Here is a 16,688-nt window from a genome sequence, read left to right as displayed (position 1 = left end):
CACAGCACAAAGTACCAAATTGTAACTAGTTAGATAGAACGGCCTTTGGCCAAAAGTCTTACATAGCCAACGGCTGATACAGGACTATAATGGAATAATAATAAGCCAAAATATAGAGAGTGGAGGTTGAATTAATTGATTTTGTATTTATCTTAAGAATATAGAGTTGACTATAATGCTTCGTGCGTAGTCCAAAATTTCCTATTTTGGAATTTTGGTTCGATCATTTCAATTCTATTTTTTGAGGCTTCTTCTTACGTAATATCTGCTCTTCGTGTATAGTCCAAAATTTCCTTTTTTGGAATCTCGGTTGTATCATTTTAGTTTTCTTTTTCCAGACCTCTACTCACACGATGTTAGCTCTTCCTGTGTAATCTTAGATTTCCTTTCTTCGAATTCCGGTTATGTTATTTTGATTTTGTTTTTCTAGGCTTTTATCTATGTGATGTTGTCTCATCGTGTGTAGTCCGAGATTCCGTTTTTGAAATCTCAGTTAGTTATGTGATATTGCGATTACGGTTTTCGGTTTCCTATCACGCGTAATCAGAGAACGTATACACAAGTTATGTGCATTAGATACAACAGTTATAATAGTAATTCAATTTAGGCACATATGTTTTCGCGTTTCACGCGATGATGTTACTGTTTTCTTATTATGTAAAGCAAAATCTGAAATGCTCTCTCAGAAAAAACTCACGTGACGAGCTCTTTAGTGACATACAATAGTGAGAACTACCGTTTTGAAGAAGATAGTCGATCTAAATTTCATATCAGATACCGTTTATGTTTTGCCTTATGGAGGGGACTCTGGTCCCAAAATTTGATATTTGTTTGTTGGCCTCCTATCCGCTCATCTTCATACGTATTCCGAATATGGCAACACATCTACGGTTTTGATGACGCACGACGGCGAACAACGCAATGATGGGAAGATAAGCTACACGTGAGCCTTCTACAACATTTAGCTTCCCAAATCCAAGTTTGGAGCTCGACACTGTCCTTACATTGACTGCAAGGATTGTACTTTGTGAGGCGGTGTACTCTACCCTTATTATCAATACCTTACAAGAGGTTTGCTTACTCAGGTAGCGCCCGTGTACTGAAAGAAAAAGCAGGCCTCTTTTCATCAGGCTAACGAAAGTGCGGCCGTCAATGCGAGGTCAGACAATAACGTCGACAGTGCCACATCCTGCAAGGCTACATCCTAGAAGAATAAGATATTTCACGTACATATACAAGATTATACCACTTCTTTTGTAGTATTACTTGCAATCATGGGCAAACCAACTAAGAGATCAGCAAATCTTCAACGAAAAGGCCTGACAGCAGACGCTTTGCTAGCCCAGTCGTACAAGCAATGTAAGAAAAGGCTAGCTGCATCAACAGACAGGAACTACAAGGACGCACAGAAACTATGGGACGAGTATGAACCCTCTATATCAGACATAATCTACTTGCCTAAGATACTAAAGTGGATCAGATACTGCGCATACACCGGCAGACCTTCTCTGCTGCAGCCAGGGTCACATGTGCCTGATGTCCACCAACTTAAGCAATTCTTACATTGGTGGGCTGGGAGTTCTGAAGGACGAATCCAAGCACAAGTGAGCGTTGTCTCTTGCGAGGTTGTCTGGGCTAGAGTTCAATCAGTTATTCTCCAAGTAACAGGAAATCGTGTACCTACTCAAGTCAACACAGATGTACTCGCAGTAAGTGGGCAGTATCTTTTGAGGGAGACAGCGTAATCTAACAAATGTAGTGGATACGAACAAACCTCACTCAGGAACTTTGTTTAACGACAGAGAGAGTGAAAAAAGGTTTATGTGACTTGGTTGTGTTCACAAATCTTATGAAACAGCTTTGGTGTCACGACGCTGACGAATTTGAGTGGGAACGCGAACGTGTGCAGACCGCCTTTCTACTGCAGATACACATGTTCACGGGAGGCCGGCCTGGCGCGTTTGTCCCTACGGGATACTACCCTGACATCCATCTAAAATACGAGGATGTCGAGTTTTTACTCATCCGCGTAAAAGATGGGCAGGAAAAATTTGGCCTAGTACTACGACAAGGATGGAGAAAAGGAGAAAAACAAATGTTGGATTCAAAGTGAGTCTCTCAAAGTCCATCATAAACAGCGCTGACGAAAATTCAGGTTGCGTACCCTCTGGACGGAGGACGAGAGCATGATCTACTGCCCCGTTACGTCTTTTCTTGCATTGGCGCTTGCAGATGATGCATTTGTTTCAATAAAAAGCCGATCTGATCTTGAAAGTTTGAAGCTGGACGGTGGCGAAGACGTACGAGTCTTTCCATTCAAAGCTGAGATGCACGGAAAACCCTTCTTGGTAACGCGACGCGGAGGCACCATGCCATATTCGAGTTGGTGGTACAAACTCAAGTCCCTTAGCCAGAGAGCAGGGTATATGGAATATATCCGTCCCTACGATATAAGAAGGGGTACTGCGAACAAGCTTGATGGTAAATGAATCTCAACGTCTCGGATTATGGCCCTAATCTTTCGTAGAATCATCCAGCGTATCGACCAATTCAAGAAACCAACTTTTGGGTCACTCAAGTGATGCTATATATCAGCAATATTACCAGTCCGATATTTCAGCTGTAGATATAAAAGGCATTGTTCTGCGCGGTAAAGCGGACGCAGGTTTTGACGTTCAAACATTGCGCCGCAACCGCAGGCTCAAAAGATTACCCTCACGCCTACCATCACGAGAGCACCAAGAGTTCCTTGCCAACTGGAGACGCTTAACATGGGAGGGCGAGGCCAGTAAAGACGTCTGTGGCAAGCGGGCACGAAAGCAGGCTTGGAAGGCATTACAAAAATCGTGGACAGAGACTTACGTCACCGTTATCGCGCCAGAGCCCCCAATGCAAAGCAAAATCCCCAAATCTGTTGAGCGTTTTGGCAAATTGGATGAACCTACAACATTAAACGCTATCATGATGCAATACGACCCCCATCGGAAACTTATCAAAGAGGCTGCACTGCCTACCGAGTACAGTTTGCGAGCGTCTCCGATATTGGATAGCCTTTCGTGCTTAGCCAGTAAGAACTACGAACATCCAGCAGCCTGGTATCCAGGTACCGAACCGCGTCGACTCACAGATAAGAGAACGGAATGTCGATTCTGCAGGAAAGATTTTACTACGTAAATTCCACTACTCCTATAAACTGACACAGTAGCTAATGTATCTATAGAATGGCCCACAAACATCAGCAGCAGCATGTAGTGACATGTGCCTCTACACGAAGGATGCTATCAGCCGAAATGTCATGGCGACCACGTCTCTGCCATCGATGTAATATCTGGTTCGATAAGCTTGAAGACATTCGAGTACATCTGAAAGATCATTTTGACGAAATTGATACGTACTGTGGGATTCTTAGGCTTCGAAGTATTGTTGTATCAGCAGGAAGATGCCCGTTCTGCCTGGCAAACTCATGCTGGGTTAGGTGGGGGGAATATGAGAAAGTTGTTACAGCATTCACAAGCTCGGAAAATTTCAAAGACCACCTAAAAAAGCACTTGATGGAAATAAGGCGTGAGGGAGAGTCCCATCATTGTCCCCATCCAATTTGCTCGCAAGAGAATTCTTATGTCTGGGCAGACCTCATTCATCACTTCTACGATGACCACGGTATCACAGTGGATTTGTTTGGTACGGAAAGCTTTACAACCCAGCGCCCCCCTTCTGTGAAAGAGTCTCTCTTTATACCATCAGATACGGAAGATTCAGAGCATGAAGCGTGGCTAGGGATACAAGAAACGTCCGCGAGAAAGAGGCAGAAAAAGACACTGAAACCGAGAGAAATGTTATTGAAGGACCTCAGAGGCTAGTCTATGTAGAACTAAACCTTAGTAACTGCAAATTGTCTCCTCTACGTAATTAATTAGTACGCTTGTTCTATAGTTTCTCATGAACTAAGGCTATGATATAGGGTTAATATTTTGTTTATCATGTAGAATATGAATAAGACTAGTTTACATCTGATAAAGCGACAGACCACCTTGTGAATTGTATGTGATAGCATAGTCGGCTTTTATATCTGTGTGAGCCTCTGACGTTGTATTGCTAATGTCCGTACTGTGAAAGTAGCCTCCTCCGTACTCATTCACAGTAACACCGTGACTACATCTTGTACAATACCCCTCCACACACCGTAGATGATCGATTATCCAGATAGCGACATCCATAGTTACATATTCTTTGCCTTTCAACACTCGTAGGTCACTGGTGATACCATGGCTATGTCCAGTGGTAGTCATATCTTGGGTTATAGGTTTTGCTGTTGCCGGTGTAGATGAAAAGTCTGAAATGGGTGTATGGAAACTTCTGGATTTGCGTTCAAATGATAATACACGCATCGCATCTTCTAGTCCAATCACACGTTGAGCATCCTGGTCCATTTGAGCTTGTTGTCCGAGTGCGACAAACTGTATGAGATAGCGAGGATGAATGAACCAAAGATAAGGGGGGATTTCGCACTGTCCATGACTTGCAGTTACAATTGCTAGCCGTTTTCTAGCTGAGTTCCCCAATCTGATTATTTCAAAAAGATGTTCTCCCGTGAACATCACATTCAAAAAATCCGACAAGGGTGGAATTGTAGTCATAACTGAAGAGTAGTGGGTCCAGATACATCTGGAAGTTCTCGATAAATAGTTCCAGGACATAGACCATAGCTTTGAGAGTTATTAACGTTCTTTATATATCTTTTGGACATAATCGTGTAAGAACACGGTTTCACGTCTTAGTTTTTTCAAAAACCAGATTTCACTTCTCGAATGTTGCAACCGAAGTGCGGAAAGCTAATTACTAGGCTTTATCCTTATTCTATAAGTCTTGAAAATGAACACACATAGTTTCTGTATAGCAAACCAAAGTATAAGACGACCACTCTCCCCAAAGGGACTGCATTCTACAGATCACGACACAATCACCAAATGGGCTCTCTTGGCTACTTGTATCTCCACAAAGACAGTGCACTATTCCGACCTACAGCACCATTGCATCAGCTAGAGGGATTCTCAGAAGCAATCGGCATGTCAAATCAGGCGCTGCCAACGCTTCTATCACGTACACATAAACCCCGGGTGAGGCTCGAAATAGTATGCTTACTAATACAGAGCAAGACAACACGAAAAGTATAGTTATGGATTACTATGACTACTATGCTCAAGCTATTGCAAAAAAGGTCACGTCAAGACCCCTTCAATACGAATACGAGGATTACAAAGACCCGAGGTTCAGCATTGGCACAAAGAATGATAGCAGTCAGAAGTATGTAGGAAATGGATGCAGTGATGAAAACGACGACGAATATTGCGATGAATGCGACGACGAATGCGACGACGAATATTGCGACGAATGCCATGATAGATACTGTGACGAGTGCCACAACGAATGCATCGACGACTGTTGTGACAAATGCGACGGCGAGTGCTGCAAGGAATGTGACGATGAGTGTGATGGCGAGTGCTGCGATGAATGCTGTTATGGGCGTAGTTGCTATGAATCTAGCTACGATGATGGTAGTTGTCATAGTTTGTAACTGCGATGACCTCGACGGATGTATTTCGGTAAGCGACATATAGCAGAAATCGTCACAACACTCACTGCTTAGCTAGTCTACTAGTTATGTTCATGTATTTGACTGAAAATATTATTGTGGGAGAGAATTAGTAAATGAGTTTCTTGTCGGTTAAAGCTGGTTCAGTGTCGATCTTTTGAAGTCATGCCTTCCCTGCAAAGAGCTAGGATATGTAACCGCAGTCTATCATAGCCACCAATGTTAAAATCTTGCATGATTTGTTTATATAGTGGCTGAATCTAAGGAGTGCTGTTAGCCTACCATTTCAATCATTCGAGTTTAATCTGTCACTTGCTATACTATCTTTGGTTCTAGTGCTTCACGCATGAATCACTTGGCTTGATATTCAACTCTGCAGCTCTGATTTCGTGCTTCCGGATCTACCTGATTGGCTTTGCAGACCTGTAGGTACTGCATTGCCGTTCAAAGTGGGCAGATGACTAGTAGCATAGCCACCCCACGGCGGCAATATGTATGTACGCTTAATTTCTGTATGCAGTTGTACCAAAAGAAACACTGCAGATTCTGAGACAGCGCTTAGGCATTGTGTATTAAAGGCTTCAAATAACCTCAAGTTCAATTTCAACTTCTATATACTAATATTGTCGAATCTTTACAAACTATCACACCAAAGAAAATGGCTACTCCTAGAAACCTCTTCACCTCTACTTTGATTGTTGAAACTTGTACATTATGCTCCCAAAGCTTAGAAGAGGAGCTGTATTGCCTTCCTTGCACATGCGTATGGGATCTTGATCTATGATATTACCCAGAGGACGAGCTGACATGTCTTACCTAGATTCTCTGTGCTCAATGTGAACAGCAACATGAAGCGTTTCGCGACTTAACCGAAGCCATCACCAAAGTATATGTAAAATGTCCCAGCCATCGCGCTGCTGGTTGCGTGATAGCAATCCGAACTTCCTCGTCGAAGTGCGCAATTGACTCATGCTGTGGGGACGAAGCACTCAAAGATCGGATAACTAAGATCATTACCGCTTGTGGTACGTCGATATTTGTATATGTTGATGAAGCTAATCTCAGTAGGGCATGTTTTTTGTGAGGCCGATTGGTGTATGTGGACAAGTTTGTGTCAGCCACCGACTTGCCCCACGTGCAGGACCGCGGTCTCAAGCCTCAGTACATTCTCACCAACTCAAAAGGAAATGGCTTCACCAACGACAAACCAATCTTTGGCCCAATTTAATAATACGGAAAGAATGTTTTACGAATCAGAGAGCGGCCGAAAATCCTTCATGAGTGCCTGGAAGGACTTTCGCCATGAATGGAGGACAAACAAACACAATATCTTAGCGACTGAAGGACTCATACGTCGTACTCGGACACAACTCTTAGGAATGGGAGTTCTTATCGACAGGATATGCCGAACCGAAAGGCCGCCACCGACCCGCAAGATTCGTGAATTAGATCAACAATTTTCTCAGCTGAGTCAAGCTAATAGAGGCTTTTTGATAGAGCAAGGACATCTCTGCCGTCTTGCAAGATTGACGAAGCATCTTGTCACAGCGAGAGCTCTTTGGGAACAAGAATTACTACTCAAAGCGCAACGCGATCTAAATGAGTTTGGATTGGAAGAATAGTTCGTTACAAACGGCATTTGAGTCATGCTACAATCTATACGACATCTCCATTTTGTAATATGTCTAAATTCAATCCACTGAATCCACTGAAGTATACATACTGGTCGCCGATCTTCATATACCCTACTAATGTAAGGCGTTCCCCAGGCAAGAGAGTTCCTTTAACATTATGAGTTGAAAAGGTGTTTCCGGAACAATCGAAAACGACCTCATTGTCTCCTTGTTTGACACTACCAAACACTTGAATACCTGGGGAGCCGCATGCGCCGGCCAAGAGGCAATAGTCTTCTATCTCTTTTGGAAAGTAATGCTGCTGCATATTTATTGATGCAGACGCGTGCAAAGGCTCGGGTTCGTAGGGCCTGACATTACTTGTCCTTTCGAAGCATCGAATACATGGTAAGGCATCTGAAGGTATACTGCTAAAGTCGTAGGTAGGCACCTTAGTACTTTCCAGTTGCGATGACTTGTTGAGTGCAAGACAACAAGCATTCAAGCTAGCATTAGCTTGAGACTCTGAGGCACCAACGATGCGGTTGGATCCCACATATGCTGGGGACCATGACGGGTTTGGTATATTGATAGCAGATTCTTCCGTGGCGTAAAGCATTAGCGACATCCCTTAATCGACGATAACGGCGACAATGGAGGCTATTTTGGTGGTTGGAACGGTAGTGACAGCGACGGTCTGAATATGTGAGCCTTGGTTTCTGAGGAAATACAGTATGCCGAGTCAATTTGGTACTAGTATTGGATAGCATTGTGTTAGCTACATCATAGAGGATATACCTATGTTAATCAAGCTACCCTACTTCTAACATTACATTCGACTATGCTTTACAGCCCATGCTGGTGTAATTTTGTAATAATTGTGTTGTGTCAGAAAATGAAAATTGATTTCTGGCAAGATAATCCCCGGAGCTAACTGTTTTGGATTTTGGTGCCTGTTTTCTAAAACTCGAAACCTAAAACGCATAAGTGCTCCCCATGCAACCAATGAGACTGGAAAATCAAAACAAACAGCTCCTACCATCAAAACTCATTATCCGTAATACGAAATCTCCGTTATGACATACTTATTCTTAAATTAAATATTTAGATTAATATACATATTTTAATAATGTAGCTCTTGAGTTTTTAGATATCTATTCAGGTTTGCTAGAGCTGCAGGTGTGCAGGAGGTAAGCGGGTAGCGATTTGGCTATTATTTTTGGGTGGGGTTGTGCTGCTATGAGTGGCCGCCATTTTCCGTTTTCGTCGGTTGTATGGGAGAGTGCTCCAGTTCACAAAATGCACTAAGCCGCACCTGGTTTAGCATCGGCTATCCGGATATCCAACCGGACAGCTAAACTTCAACCAGAAAGCAGCTAGTTACTCACTATCATCGCGGAGTTTGCTTTCTGTTTATCGAAAATCATTAGGCATTTTGGGATGAACTGAACACCTAAACTTTTGATTCCTAATTTCATTCTTAACTCCAGCAACTCTTCCCATAGTTCCATATTACATACAAGCATGCAAAACATTGGTCACAATGCGCAAAGTGAGGGGTTGCTTCCAGCAGCGCGTGAAGCGAAAACATAGCACTTTCAACACTTCTGGAGAAGCATATTTTGAGACATTTCAGATTCTTCTTATAACACATCAATGAAAAGCATTAACTGGGTATATCTGTATCTGAATACGGATCTTCTGAATTATTCGTTGTGAACATCTGTAAGGTGGCGTTGCCGGTGCCGCCTATTCCGAAGGAACCACAGCAATGAGACTAGCATAACAACTGCAATGACACCGCATATCATGCCTGCTAAAAGCTGCGGCGAAGTATTTCTAACTTCCCGTGGAGCATACTGGCCCGCAAATGTGACTTGCGCAAGTGTCGGAAGATCAGAGGCGATGATGGGGCTTACAAGGGAGCGTGTGTGCATAGTGGCGTGTTTTTGTGTTATGTGCTTATTACTAACATTTTCCGCACTTCGAAATCTCATGTGTTGTCTTTCTTTTATAGTAAGATCCCATGTCAGTACATAAGACGAAGGGAAGAACCCATAGGAAAGAAACCACATAACGGCAGGAAGAAGAGAAATTTCATTAACGGTAATTGCATTCTCAAATATCAGACGACAACAGCCTATGATTGAAATATTGTAAACGTTTCTCTGTAAAGAGATACTTTATTTCTTGTGTATGATTTATGATGTTGTTAGTCAAGAGAAAACATTACATATATAGCAACAGGTAGCACAGTGAAAAGTATCGCCTCATATCCTCTTCCCCCATGGCTCAACTACAATGCTTTAGGATTTTGGTAGCTCTATCTCTTGTAGTGAATATCGCTACGCACAGTTGGGTAGAGCGACTATATGTAACAAAGGGGGGTGAACCAATCGAGCCACCCGGCTACCCCCGCGGAAATGGTAAGCAGCTGTATCATGTTGGGAGCATAGGCTAATTTGTAGTTTTACGCACACCATCTTTTAGAGATGAGGATATGACATATCGCCTCCCTCCTGCAGAGCGCAACGAAATTTGGCAAAGTGATCTCGCATGCAAATCTAGTCAGATAACGTACAACCAGACAACCGGAAGTCCAAGTCTTCGTGCACAACCAAACGATACTGTGATACTTCTCTACCAGGAAAATGGGCATGTTACCAAGGTAGCAGATGATCCTGGTCATGCGACTTATGGGACAATTGCAGTATTTGGTACGTTGCACTCATTGCCTACTGACACCCTGCAGTACCTCGCACTACCTAAAGACGATGGAGGGGCATACGATCTGCTAAAACTGGCTAGTTATGATGACGGGTTATGTTATCAGGATAACAAGACGCCTATTGCCCTTGAACGGCAATCTTTACATCATCGACCTTCTCTTCCTGAGGAAGGGACAGATGTCTGGTGCGGTATAACCATTCAACTACCCAAACATGTTCAAAAGGGTCAGATTTATACTTTGGTGTGGGTCTGGAACTTCCAGGGAATCGGGTTTGATGAATTATACACAACGTGCATAGATATTATTATGTATTAGGTAGAAGAATCATATATAGCGGATAGGTAGATCAACTTAGTTCATTTCCACCAACAAATGATCGATACTGTGAAAGTTGAGGAGAAGTCTACGTAGCCATTGTCGCAAAGTGTTCAAGCTTCTCGTCAATCTCTAATGAAAATTAACGCAATTTCTTGAACGGTGTTGAATCACTAACCATCACAAATGCTGCTAAACTCTTCCGTGTTTTGATTGATATGTATCATCCAGAGGGGCCGCGACTTCACCTGGAGCAGAAGTCTGTCTAAAGCACGGAAATCATTCCGGTATTGCTGGTTGACTCCATACACTGCTCGAAAGGCCCAACGATTAATGTGTGCTTGATGCACCGCCAGCGCTGAGACACATAGCGAGCAATTGCAACTTGTAGTCTGCATTTTTGTAACAACTGGTATGGATTCGATAATGATGCTGAATGTAATCAAGAGGAATTCTGAAGAGTGTTTATTGGAGAGATTAGCCTTCATCATTTACATATCTAGAATTATGGACCACGCCTAGACACTAGCTGAAAGAATTCAAGTGGAGTCGCCTAATGGCACTATGACTAGTATGAATTTTGAAAATGAAATCTGGAAAATGGAAATGAGCAAAAAGTGAGTAAAAACGAATTCGATTGTTAGCTAAACAACGCAGAAGACTAGGTACAATAAGAAATAGTATGCTATCATTTGATGGAGTTGACGAAATGCATAATCCAGTATAACAGACATCCAAGCGGCAATGAAAGCTCATAAGAGATTTCTCCGTAGTTTAGATTACCTTGATGAACAGCCCAGAAATAGAGTACTCGATTGCGATCCTTATGTGAGTACAAGCCAGCGCGGGGTACGGGTTTATCCAGCAGGTTGTTTAGTTTCTCCCCGCTCATACCATAGCGGTAGCGTAGATGAATACTGCTATGATAGAACCTAGCCCTTGATCTAATACTTGGGATGATATGCATAGGTTCCTTCTCGTGCGCAGCCAACAGATGTTCAAGGCGGCCTTTGACCTCCTCGGCTATGTTAGAGCGCAATGTTGGACCTGGCACTCGTGCGTCCATAATACAGTCGAACAGAGCTTGTTGAAATAGCATCTCCCGTTGCCGAATGAAGCTGGACACATTTTGGGAGGCCTGGCATGATACATTTGCAATACAAGCAACATCACCCGCCAGGTTAGCATGATTTGTGCTTTGCGTTGGTGTAACAGAAGGCGGAGTATCTGTTGGCGGTGGACTAAAAGACGAAGACACATGCGACTTCTTAGGACGCGGCGACGGGTCCTTCTCGAGAGTCGTATGCTTTTGAGACGCTGATATATCTACGCCACATTCTGGAGATTCCGCAGGTGACTCATCAAGGATACGAGCTTCTGGCAATGCGACTGAAGTGTTGGTAGAGCCTTCTTCCTGTGACTCTCTGTCTATGACTGGTTCCACCGAGAGCGTCGTATCCGCACACTCTCCCGAGGATGCAGCCGTTGGATTCGTTTCAAGGCTTTTTCGTTGAGTGAGCGAGGTTTGTGAAGGGTTCGGAGGCCCATAGTAAGCTTTAGAAATTTAGCAATAGTATGGTATCATGGAGGTTGCATGCATACCTATCGTCTTCTTTCGTGACGATCTTCTGGGTGTCATCTTGATGGTCTGCGAAAGATGAGGTGCTAATTGGATGGCATGTGCTCAAAGAATTGATATTGATTTAGTTGTAGTTGTATTGAAACTGAAAGTCAACCAGGAGGGTTTATGTGCGCATAGGCGGAAGGGTGTAGTCGCGTACGGGCTTTTCAGCCCCACGGGCGCACAGTGGACAGGAACCGATGGTTCATGCGGCGCGGATAGCTGACCAATAGATCACGTTGTTGGGCCCATAAGCGCCGTCTTTGCGTCGGGCCAATGTGCCCGTATGGACTGCCGGGGTATGCGGGATATACGCACGCAGGGACTGTTGGCTTGCATGCATGCTCGTGGCGTACACCCAGAAAGTGTGCTCGTGATGTTGGAGTGCGCGTCTCCTAATTGCCTAGGCCTAAAGTTCCGATGCACATGAAGGACCCACAAGGTCTCCACTATTGCTCGAGGTGATGTTACATCGAGGGGTCCAGGGGACCGTAGCCCGCGGGGTAATCACGCTCCTGCATTGAAGTCGCACGTACAGCAGTCCGATGCAACCAACGAGAGGAAGTAAGCAAGAAAGACCGAAAATCTCCTCGACATGCTACACGCATGCAGATTTCAAAAACAAAGTTACGATTTAAGGAACCTAGTATGATACAATCCATCATATTAAAACTGTCACAGCTCCTCTCAACATCTTAAATATTCCTTGCTACTATGTATACTATATATCGTCTACGAAAAACGAGATCTCGCCATCGCACTTACCTTAGTATCTTCAGGTTGAAATCCACAATGTAGAAGATGTATGTCCTGCTCACACCGGCGCACACCATGCCGAACGGCTTCCTCGAAATGGGCAGTGCCGCACACTTAATTGCATTAGTCTCGCATACGCGTGTCAAAGATGATCTTCATACCTAGCGCCGCCATACTTCCTGCCTCAGCCAAATTTTCTTTGCTTATGAACCAACCGAGGTCCAAGAATTGATCGGTCCGAAAACAGCGCTCTGATATACCAAGAGAGGTGTGGTCCTGCACCACACCCTCGCCAGGAACATACATGGCTAATGTGAAGATGTGGCGTTGGTCACTGTTCATCAATCTTTGTAGGATGGATTTCACCCACTGTTCCTGACCTGTCCGAAATCAGCGTTATTCTTTTATGACTAGTCTCTGCTTACTGGTCGTTTCGAGGAACCAAACAAGAGTAATGCGTCGAACTCTAGCACTCTGATCCTCATGAGCAACAAGCAGATCGCGTATTGCAAGTAAATGTGCTACAATCCCAATGCCACTGGCTAAGAATAACACTTTGTCATAACGGTTGAGATGATGTGGAGAACCGTATGGGCCGTCAACTATTGACGATAGCCGCAGGTTGGCGGCGTGGTGTAAGTTAGCACTGAATCCTGCAAGACGTTGAACAATCAGAGTTATCTCAGACCCATCCACCCAGGCTATTGAGTAAGGGTGTGCCTGGATAAACCCTGCACGATGGCGCGACACACCCGGCAACGTTAGATAGATATACTGTCCTGGACGAATCAGCCAATGCTTCTTCAGTGGCACAGTGACACTCGCTGCGTCAGGAACGCCACTTTTGCTTATGAAAGCATTTACTGTTACTCCATTCGCCGTTTTAAGGCCTAAGTTTTGATTGCCAAGCCGAATAAGCCAAAGGATTTTTTGAACAAGCCAGGCTGCCGAAGTTAGACTAAGGCAGACAAGGGCTCTTCGGTTACGGAACGGAATATGGAACCAGAGCACACCGACGAACATCAATGCAAAAAGCAGATGTGTCTTTATGAAAAGCTCAAAAATATATCGACGAACAAATATGAATGAAACGACTATCAAAGCAGTGGCGAGAGAAAGAAGCTATAGAGCATTGAGTGTAAGCGTTTGTAGAGGCCATTTCGTTGAGTACGTACCAACGATTGTACTATCGTAAGACGTGGGCCCAACATCGCATGTAAAACGCCGTGTACCAGGCCTTCTGCAATGCAAACGCGACCCACCCAACGATGGATAAGAGATGATTGGCTTGGGTGTAGTCGAATAAGTCGGTCTCCAAGCAGACTAGTTCTTCCTCCCAATAGAAGTGGTACAAGGTTTATGATGAATAGACTCCCGCAGCGATTGGCTAATTCCTCACGATTGCCGACATCAAGAGCGCAAGCTGCAATATTGGCGGCAAAATAAATAACGATCTTCAAGAAAGTGAGAACAGACACATTGTCCGAGCCGATCCGACGACGGTAGAATGTTGTGTAGATCAATCTTTTACGCAGGAAAGAACACAGCCTACGCCGTGCAGGTGTTTCCAAGAAGCGAAGCGCTTTCCAGATGAGAAGCAGACCAAATGCAGAGGCTAATGCCACCGCGTAGACCAAGCTAGTTTGCATGATTATTTGCCTCGGAAAGGTCCAGGCCGTACGCCCGGCATATATATCTGGCCTTATATCCGAGCAATGCTTAAAATGGAAAATGAAAAAACAAGAACCGAAAGCTGATAAGTGGAATAGTGGCGTGTTTGCGGTGAGCGATTTGCGGAAACCCGTTGTTCAGAATGGAGCGCAACGTGGGACTTTGGCCCCACATTCATGGTCAGGGGTTCGAGTTGCGCCGTACATATGCAGAGAAGATCTCTGATCCTTCAAATATAGCTGCGCTTATGCGGGCATTCCTATTGGCCCAAATATGTCCTATGAACCGCCGTGCCTTGTTGGTACAGCATGTGGATTTTGCCACGGCCAATAAGTTTTAGGCTTAGTTTGCAGCGCGCTTGTTCCACCAACTGCGGGTTTTATAGATACATATACCATGCAGTTGTAGCAAAAAACTGTCAATGACAACCATTCTTACCTTGTTATTGCTCTACTCAATCAGTCGTAATTACTATGGCATCGAAAGAAGCACAGAAGCTGTTTGATCGTCGAAGGACCGGTCTCGATCGGAAGGCCCGAGATCTCATCATGAAGTCGCTGTCCATGCACAACGTCGATCTCGGAATCACTATCATATATGAGTTCGGGGAAGAAGTGAGCATATTTCGCTCTCATTTAGACGACGGGCGTTGGTGGTCCACAGTACAGGACCTGGTGAGTTTGTTCCAACTTCTGGCATGTAAGAAATATCCTAACTCACAATGTGAATGCTAGAAAAATACGTGTGGTAAGGGTATCACAGGGATGGGAGTTATTAATGAGGAAACCCGGGGCCTTTGGGAGTGGCAGGTTCACCAGGAACGAAAAAAACGACCTCAAAGCAACTTTCGTAACCCTCGCTCAGGGTCCGATGGGAAACGAGAGTCACCTGAGGAAATACTCAGAACAAGCAGAGGACTTTTGACAGCTGGGCCTGCTGATGATTCAGAGGACGACGGTTCGGGAGATGAGACCTCTAACGACAAGGCTTCAGAGGGCAACGAAACACCAGAAACATCTGCTGATGAAGATGATCCATCAGACGACGACGATGACGATGAAGAGCCAATAAAGACGAAGCAGAATTTCAGACAAAGGAAACAGCCTTTACGACGCGTTAAGAGCACTGGAGGCTCATATCATGGGTCGCCAAAACGCCCACGTGAAGACGACGCGATGTCGATGCAATGGAGTATGTCTGACCCGCCTCCACAGCAGCCACTTTTTCAGTATTCACCAAACTTCAACAATTACACGCACCACCCTAACAGTAACCCCAACGGACAATTTACCTCTTTACCAAATCACCCAGCCCCGGCACTATCCATGCTTCAACAAGGACATAACCCGATAACAGTGCATCAACCCGATATTTACAACTCAGGTTATGCCCCAGAGTTAGGATTTGGTGCTCATATCTATCAAGAACCTATGCAAACAGGTTCCATGGGTTCACGTCCAGTTCAGATACCAGAGGTGCCACAGCCAAATAAAGCCAAGAGAAGCAAATCTACTTCTGCTGTAACAAAGAGAAGAACCTCGAGAAGGTTTAAAGAGTAAGGGTTTAGGATTCTCAGTTCTTTTCATTCATTTGTTCGTTTTCATCCCTCAAATTTTATAGTTATGTCAAAACTGCTAGTCTTCTTAGTTTGGCGTTTTGTAACCTAGAGTAAATAGCAATAAAATTATTCAGCCATTGATGGACAGTCTCTCTTAGAAGATGCAATTATGAATGCATCGCCCATCTTCTGTAGCTAGAGAGCAGTTTATTTTGGTTTGAACTCCGAAGCTTCTATGACTCTGTGCTTATGCGAGCTAGCACGCGGCTGGCCAATAAGTTCTTTATCTCTAAAGATCATCCACTCAATGCTCTAGGGAACGCCCAATCGTACCACATATTGCAGCTATCCAGAAAACAACAAACATAATTAACGTCCATCCCTACGTGCCAGGACGCACGGTGTAACGGGACACCTTTTCTTTCGGATGTTCGGGTTGCCTGTAACGTACTCAAAGATAGATAAACACAATACGCAACCATTCTACAGCTCTTACTCTTCTAGTGCACTACCCTCCGGCGCTGAGAGATTTATTATTAACCACACTATTGCTCGTTCTATTAGTGCCGTCTGTTAACTTTCCTCTAATACCCCCTTATTTGCTCGCGACGGCATATACCTCTACATAGGTCGGCGGGCTAAAAAGAAAGCTAATATAGCAAAGAAGAAGACTATAGTCTTCTAATATTGATTTAGAGCAATAAGGACGTATTTGTTACACGGGTCTGGAGTGCTAATACTTCTCTGGCTCGATCCGGGTTAGGGCGAGTAGGATTAGGGTTAGCGCCGTGAGAGTTGCCTGGCGATTCGTAATGGAAAAGAGTTATGGA

General features: G+C 44.2%; 9 protein-coding genes across 9 annotated transcripts; 4 read left to right on the top strand and 5 right to left on the bottom strand.

Moving 5' to 3' along the window:
• Nucleotides 1-1,274: 1,274 nt before the first annotated feature.
• COCMIDRAFT_10072 (uncharacterized protein) lies at nt 1,275-3,174 on the top strand (the record flags this gene model as incomplete). The annotated part of the gene is made up of 4 exons (XM_007695350.1): nt 1,275-1,709; nt 1,760-2,109; nt 2,156-2,481; nt 2,528-3,174. The coding sequence occupies 4 exons, from the start codon at nt 1,275-1,277 to the stop codon at nt 3,172-3,174; spliced, it is 1,758 nt and encodes a 585-aa protein (XP_007693540.1).
• Nucleotides 3,175-4,004: 830 nt separating this feature from the next.
• COCMIDRAFT_110097 (uncharacterized protein) lies at nt 4,005-4,637 on the bottom strand (the record flags this gene model as incomplete). The annotated part of the gene is made up of 1 exon (XM_007695349.1): nt 4,005-4,637. One exon carries the CDS (start codon nt 4,635-4,637, stop codon nt 4,005-4,007), a length of 633 nt encoding a protein of 210 aa, XP_007693539.1.
• A 587-nt stretch (nt 4,638-5,224) lies between these two features.
• On the bottom strand, nt 5,225-5,614 carry COCMIDRAFT_31016 (uncharacterized protein; the record flags this gene model as incomplete). The annotated part of the gene is made up of 1 exon (XM_007695348.1): nt 5,225-5,614. One exon carries the CDS (start codon nt 5,612-5,614, stop codon nt 5,225-5,227), a length of 390 nt encoding a protein of 129 aa, XP_007693538.1.
• A 1,635-nt stretch (nt 5,615-7,249) lies between these two features.
• On the bottom strand, nt 7,250-7,834 carry COCMIDRAFT_41642 (uncharacterized protein; the record flags this gene model as incomplete). The annotated part of the gene is made up of 1 exon (XM_007695347.1): nt 7,250-7,834. One exon carries the CDS (start codon nt 7,832-7,834, stop codon nt 7,250-7,252), a length of 585 nt encoding a protein of 194 aa, XP_007693537.1.
• A 1,659-nt stretch (nt 7,835-9,493) lies between these two features.
• COCMIDRAFT_110084 (uncharacterized protein) lies at nt 9,494-10,252 on the top strand (the record flags this gene model as incomplete). The annotated part of the gene is made up of 2 exons (XM_007695346.1): nt 9,494-9,632; nt 9,675-10,252. The coding sequence occupies 2 exons, from the start codon at nt 9,494-9,496 to the stop codon at nt 10,250-10,252; spliced, it is 717 nt and encodes a 238-aa protein (XP_007693536.1).
• Nucleotides 10,253-10,940: 688 nt separating this feature from the next.
• COCMIDRAFT_110091 (uncharacterized protein) lies at nt 10,941-11,432 on the bottom strand (the record flags this gene model as incomplete). Its single annotated transcript, XM_007695345.1, has 1 exon — nt 10,941-11,432. A coding segment is annotated over one exon (492 nt), but the record flags the coding sequence as incomplete, so codon positions are not given.
• A 1,173-nt stretch (nt 11,433-12,605) lies between these two features.
• On the bottom strand, nt 12,606-14,278 carry COCMIDRAFT_41639 (uncharacterized protein; the record flags this gene model as incomplete). Its single annotated transcript, XM_007695344.1, has 4 exons — nt 12,606-12,742; nt 12,791-13,009; nt 13,055-13,751; nt 13,805-14,278. 4 exons carry the CDS (start codon nt 14,276-14,278, stop codon nt 12,606-12,608), a joined length of 1,527 nt encoding a protein of 508 aa, XP_007693534.1.
• Nucleotides 14,279-14,442: 164 nt separating this feature from the next.
• On the top strand, nt 14,443-14,640 carry COCMIDRAFT_110088 (uncharacterized protein; the record flags this gene model as incomplete). Its single annotated transcript, XM_007695343.1, has 1 exon — nt 14,443-14,640. One exon carries the CDS (start codon nt 14,443-14,445, stop codon nt 14,638-14,640), a length of 198 nt encoding a protein of 65 aa, XP_007693533.1.
• Nucleotides 14,641-14,773: 133 nt separating this feature from the next.
• COCMIDRAFT_110090 (uncharacterized protein) lies at nt 14,774-15,859 on the top strand (the record flags this gene model as incomplete). Its single annotated transcript, XM_007695342.1, has 2 exons — nt 14,774-14,974; nt 15,035-15,859. The coding sequence occupies 2 exons, from the start codon at nt 14,774-14,776 to the stop codon at nt 15,857-15,859; spliced, it is 1,026 nt and encodes a 341-aa protein (XP_007693532.1).
• Nucleotides 15,860-16,688: the final 829 nt, after the last annotated feature.

This window comes from Bipolaris oryzae, assembly GCF_000523455.1.
Source record: "Bipolaris oryzae ATCC 44560 unplaced genomic scaffold scaffold_301, whole genome shotgun sequence".
In the NCBI taxonomy this organism is placed as follows: Eukaryota; Fungi; Ascomycota; class Dothideomycetes; order Pleosporales; family Pleosporaceae; genus Bipolaris; species Bipolaris oryzae.
This window is presented reverse-complemented; position numbering and strand designations above follow the sequence as displayed.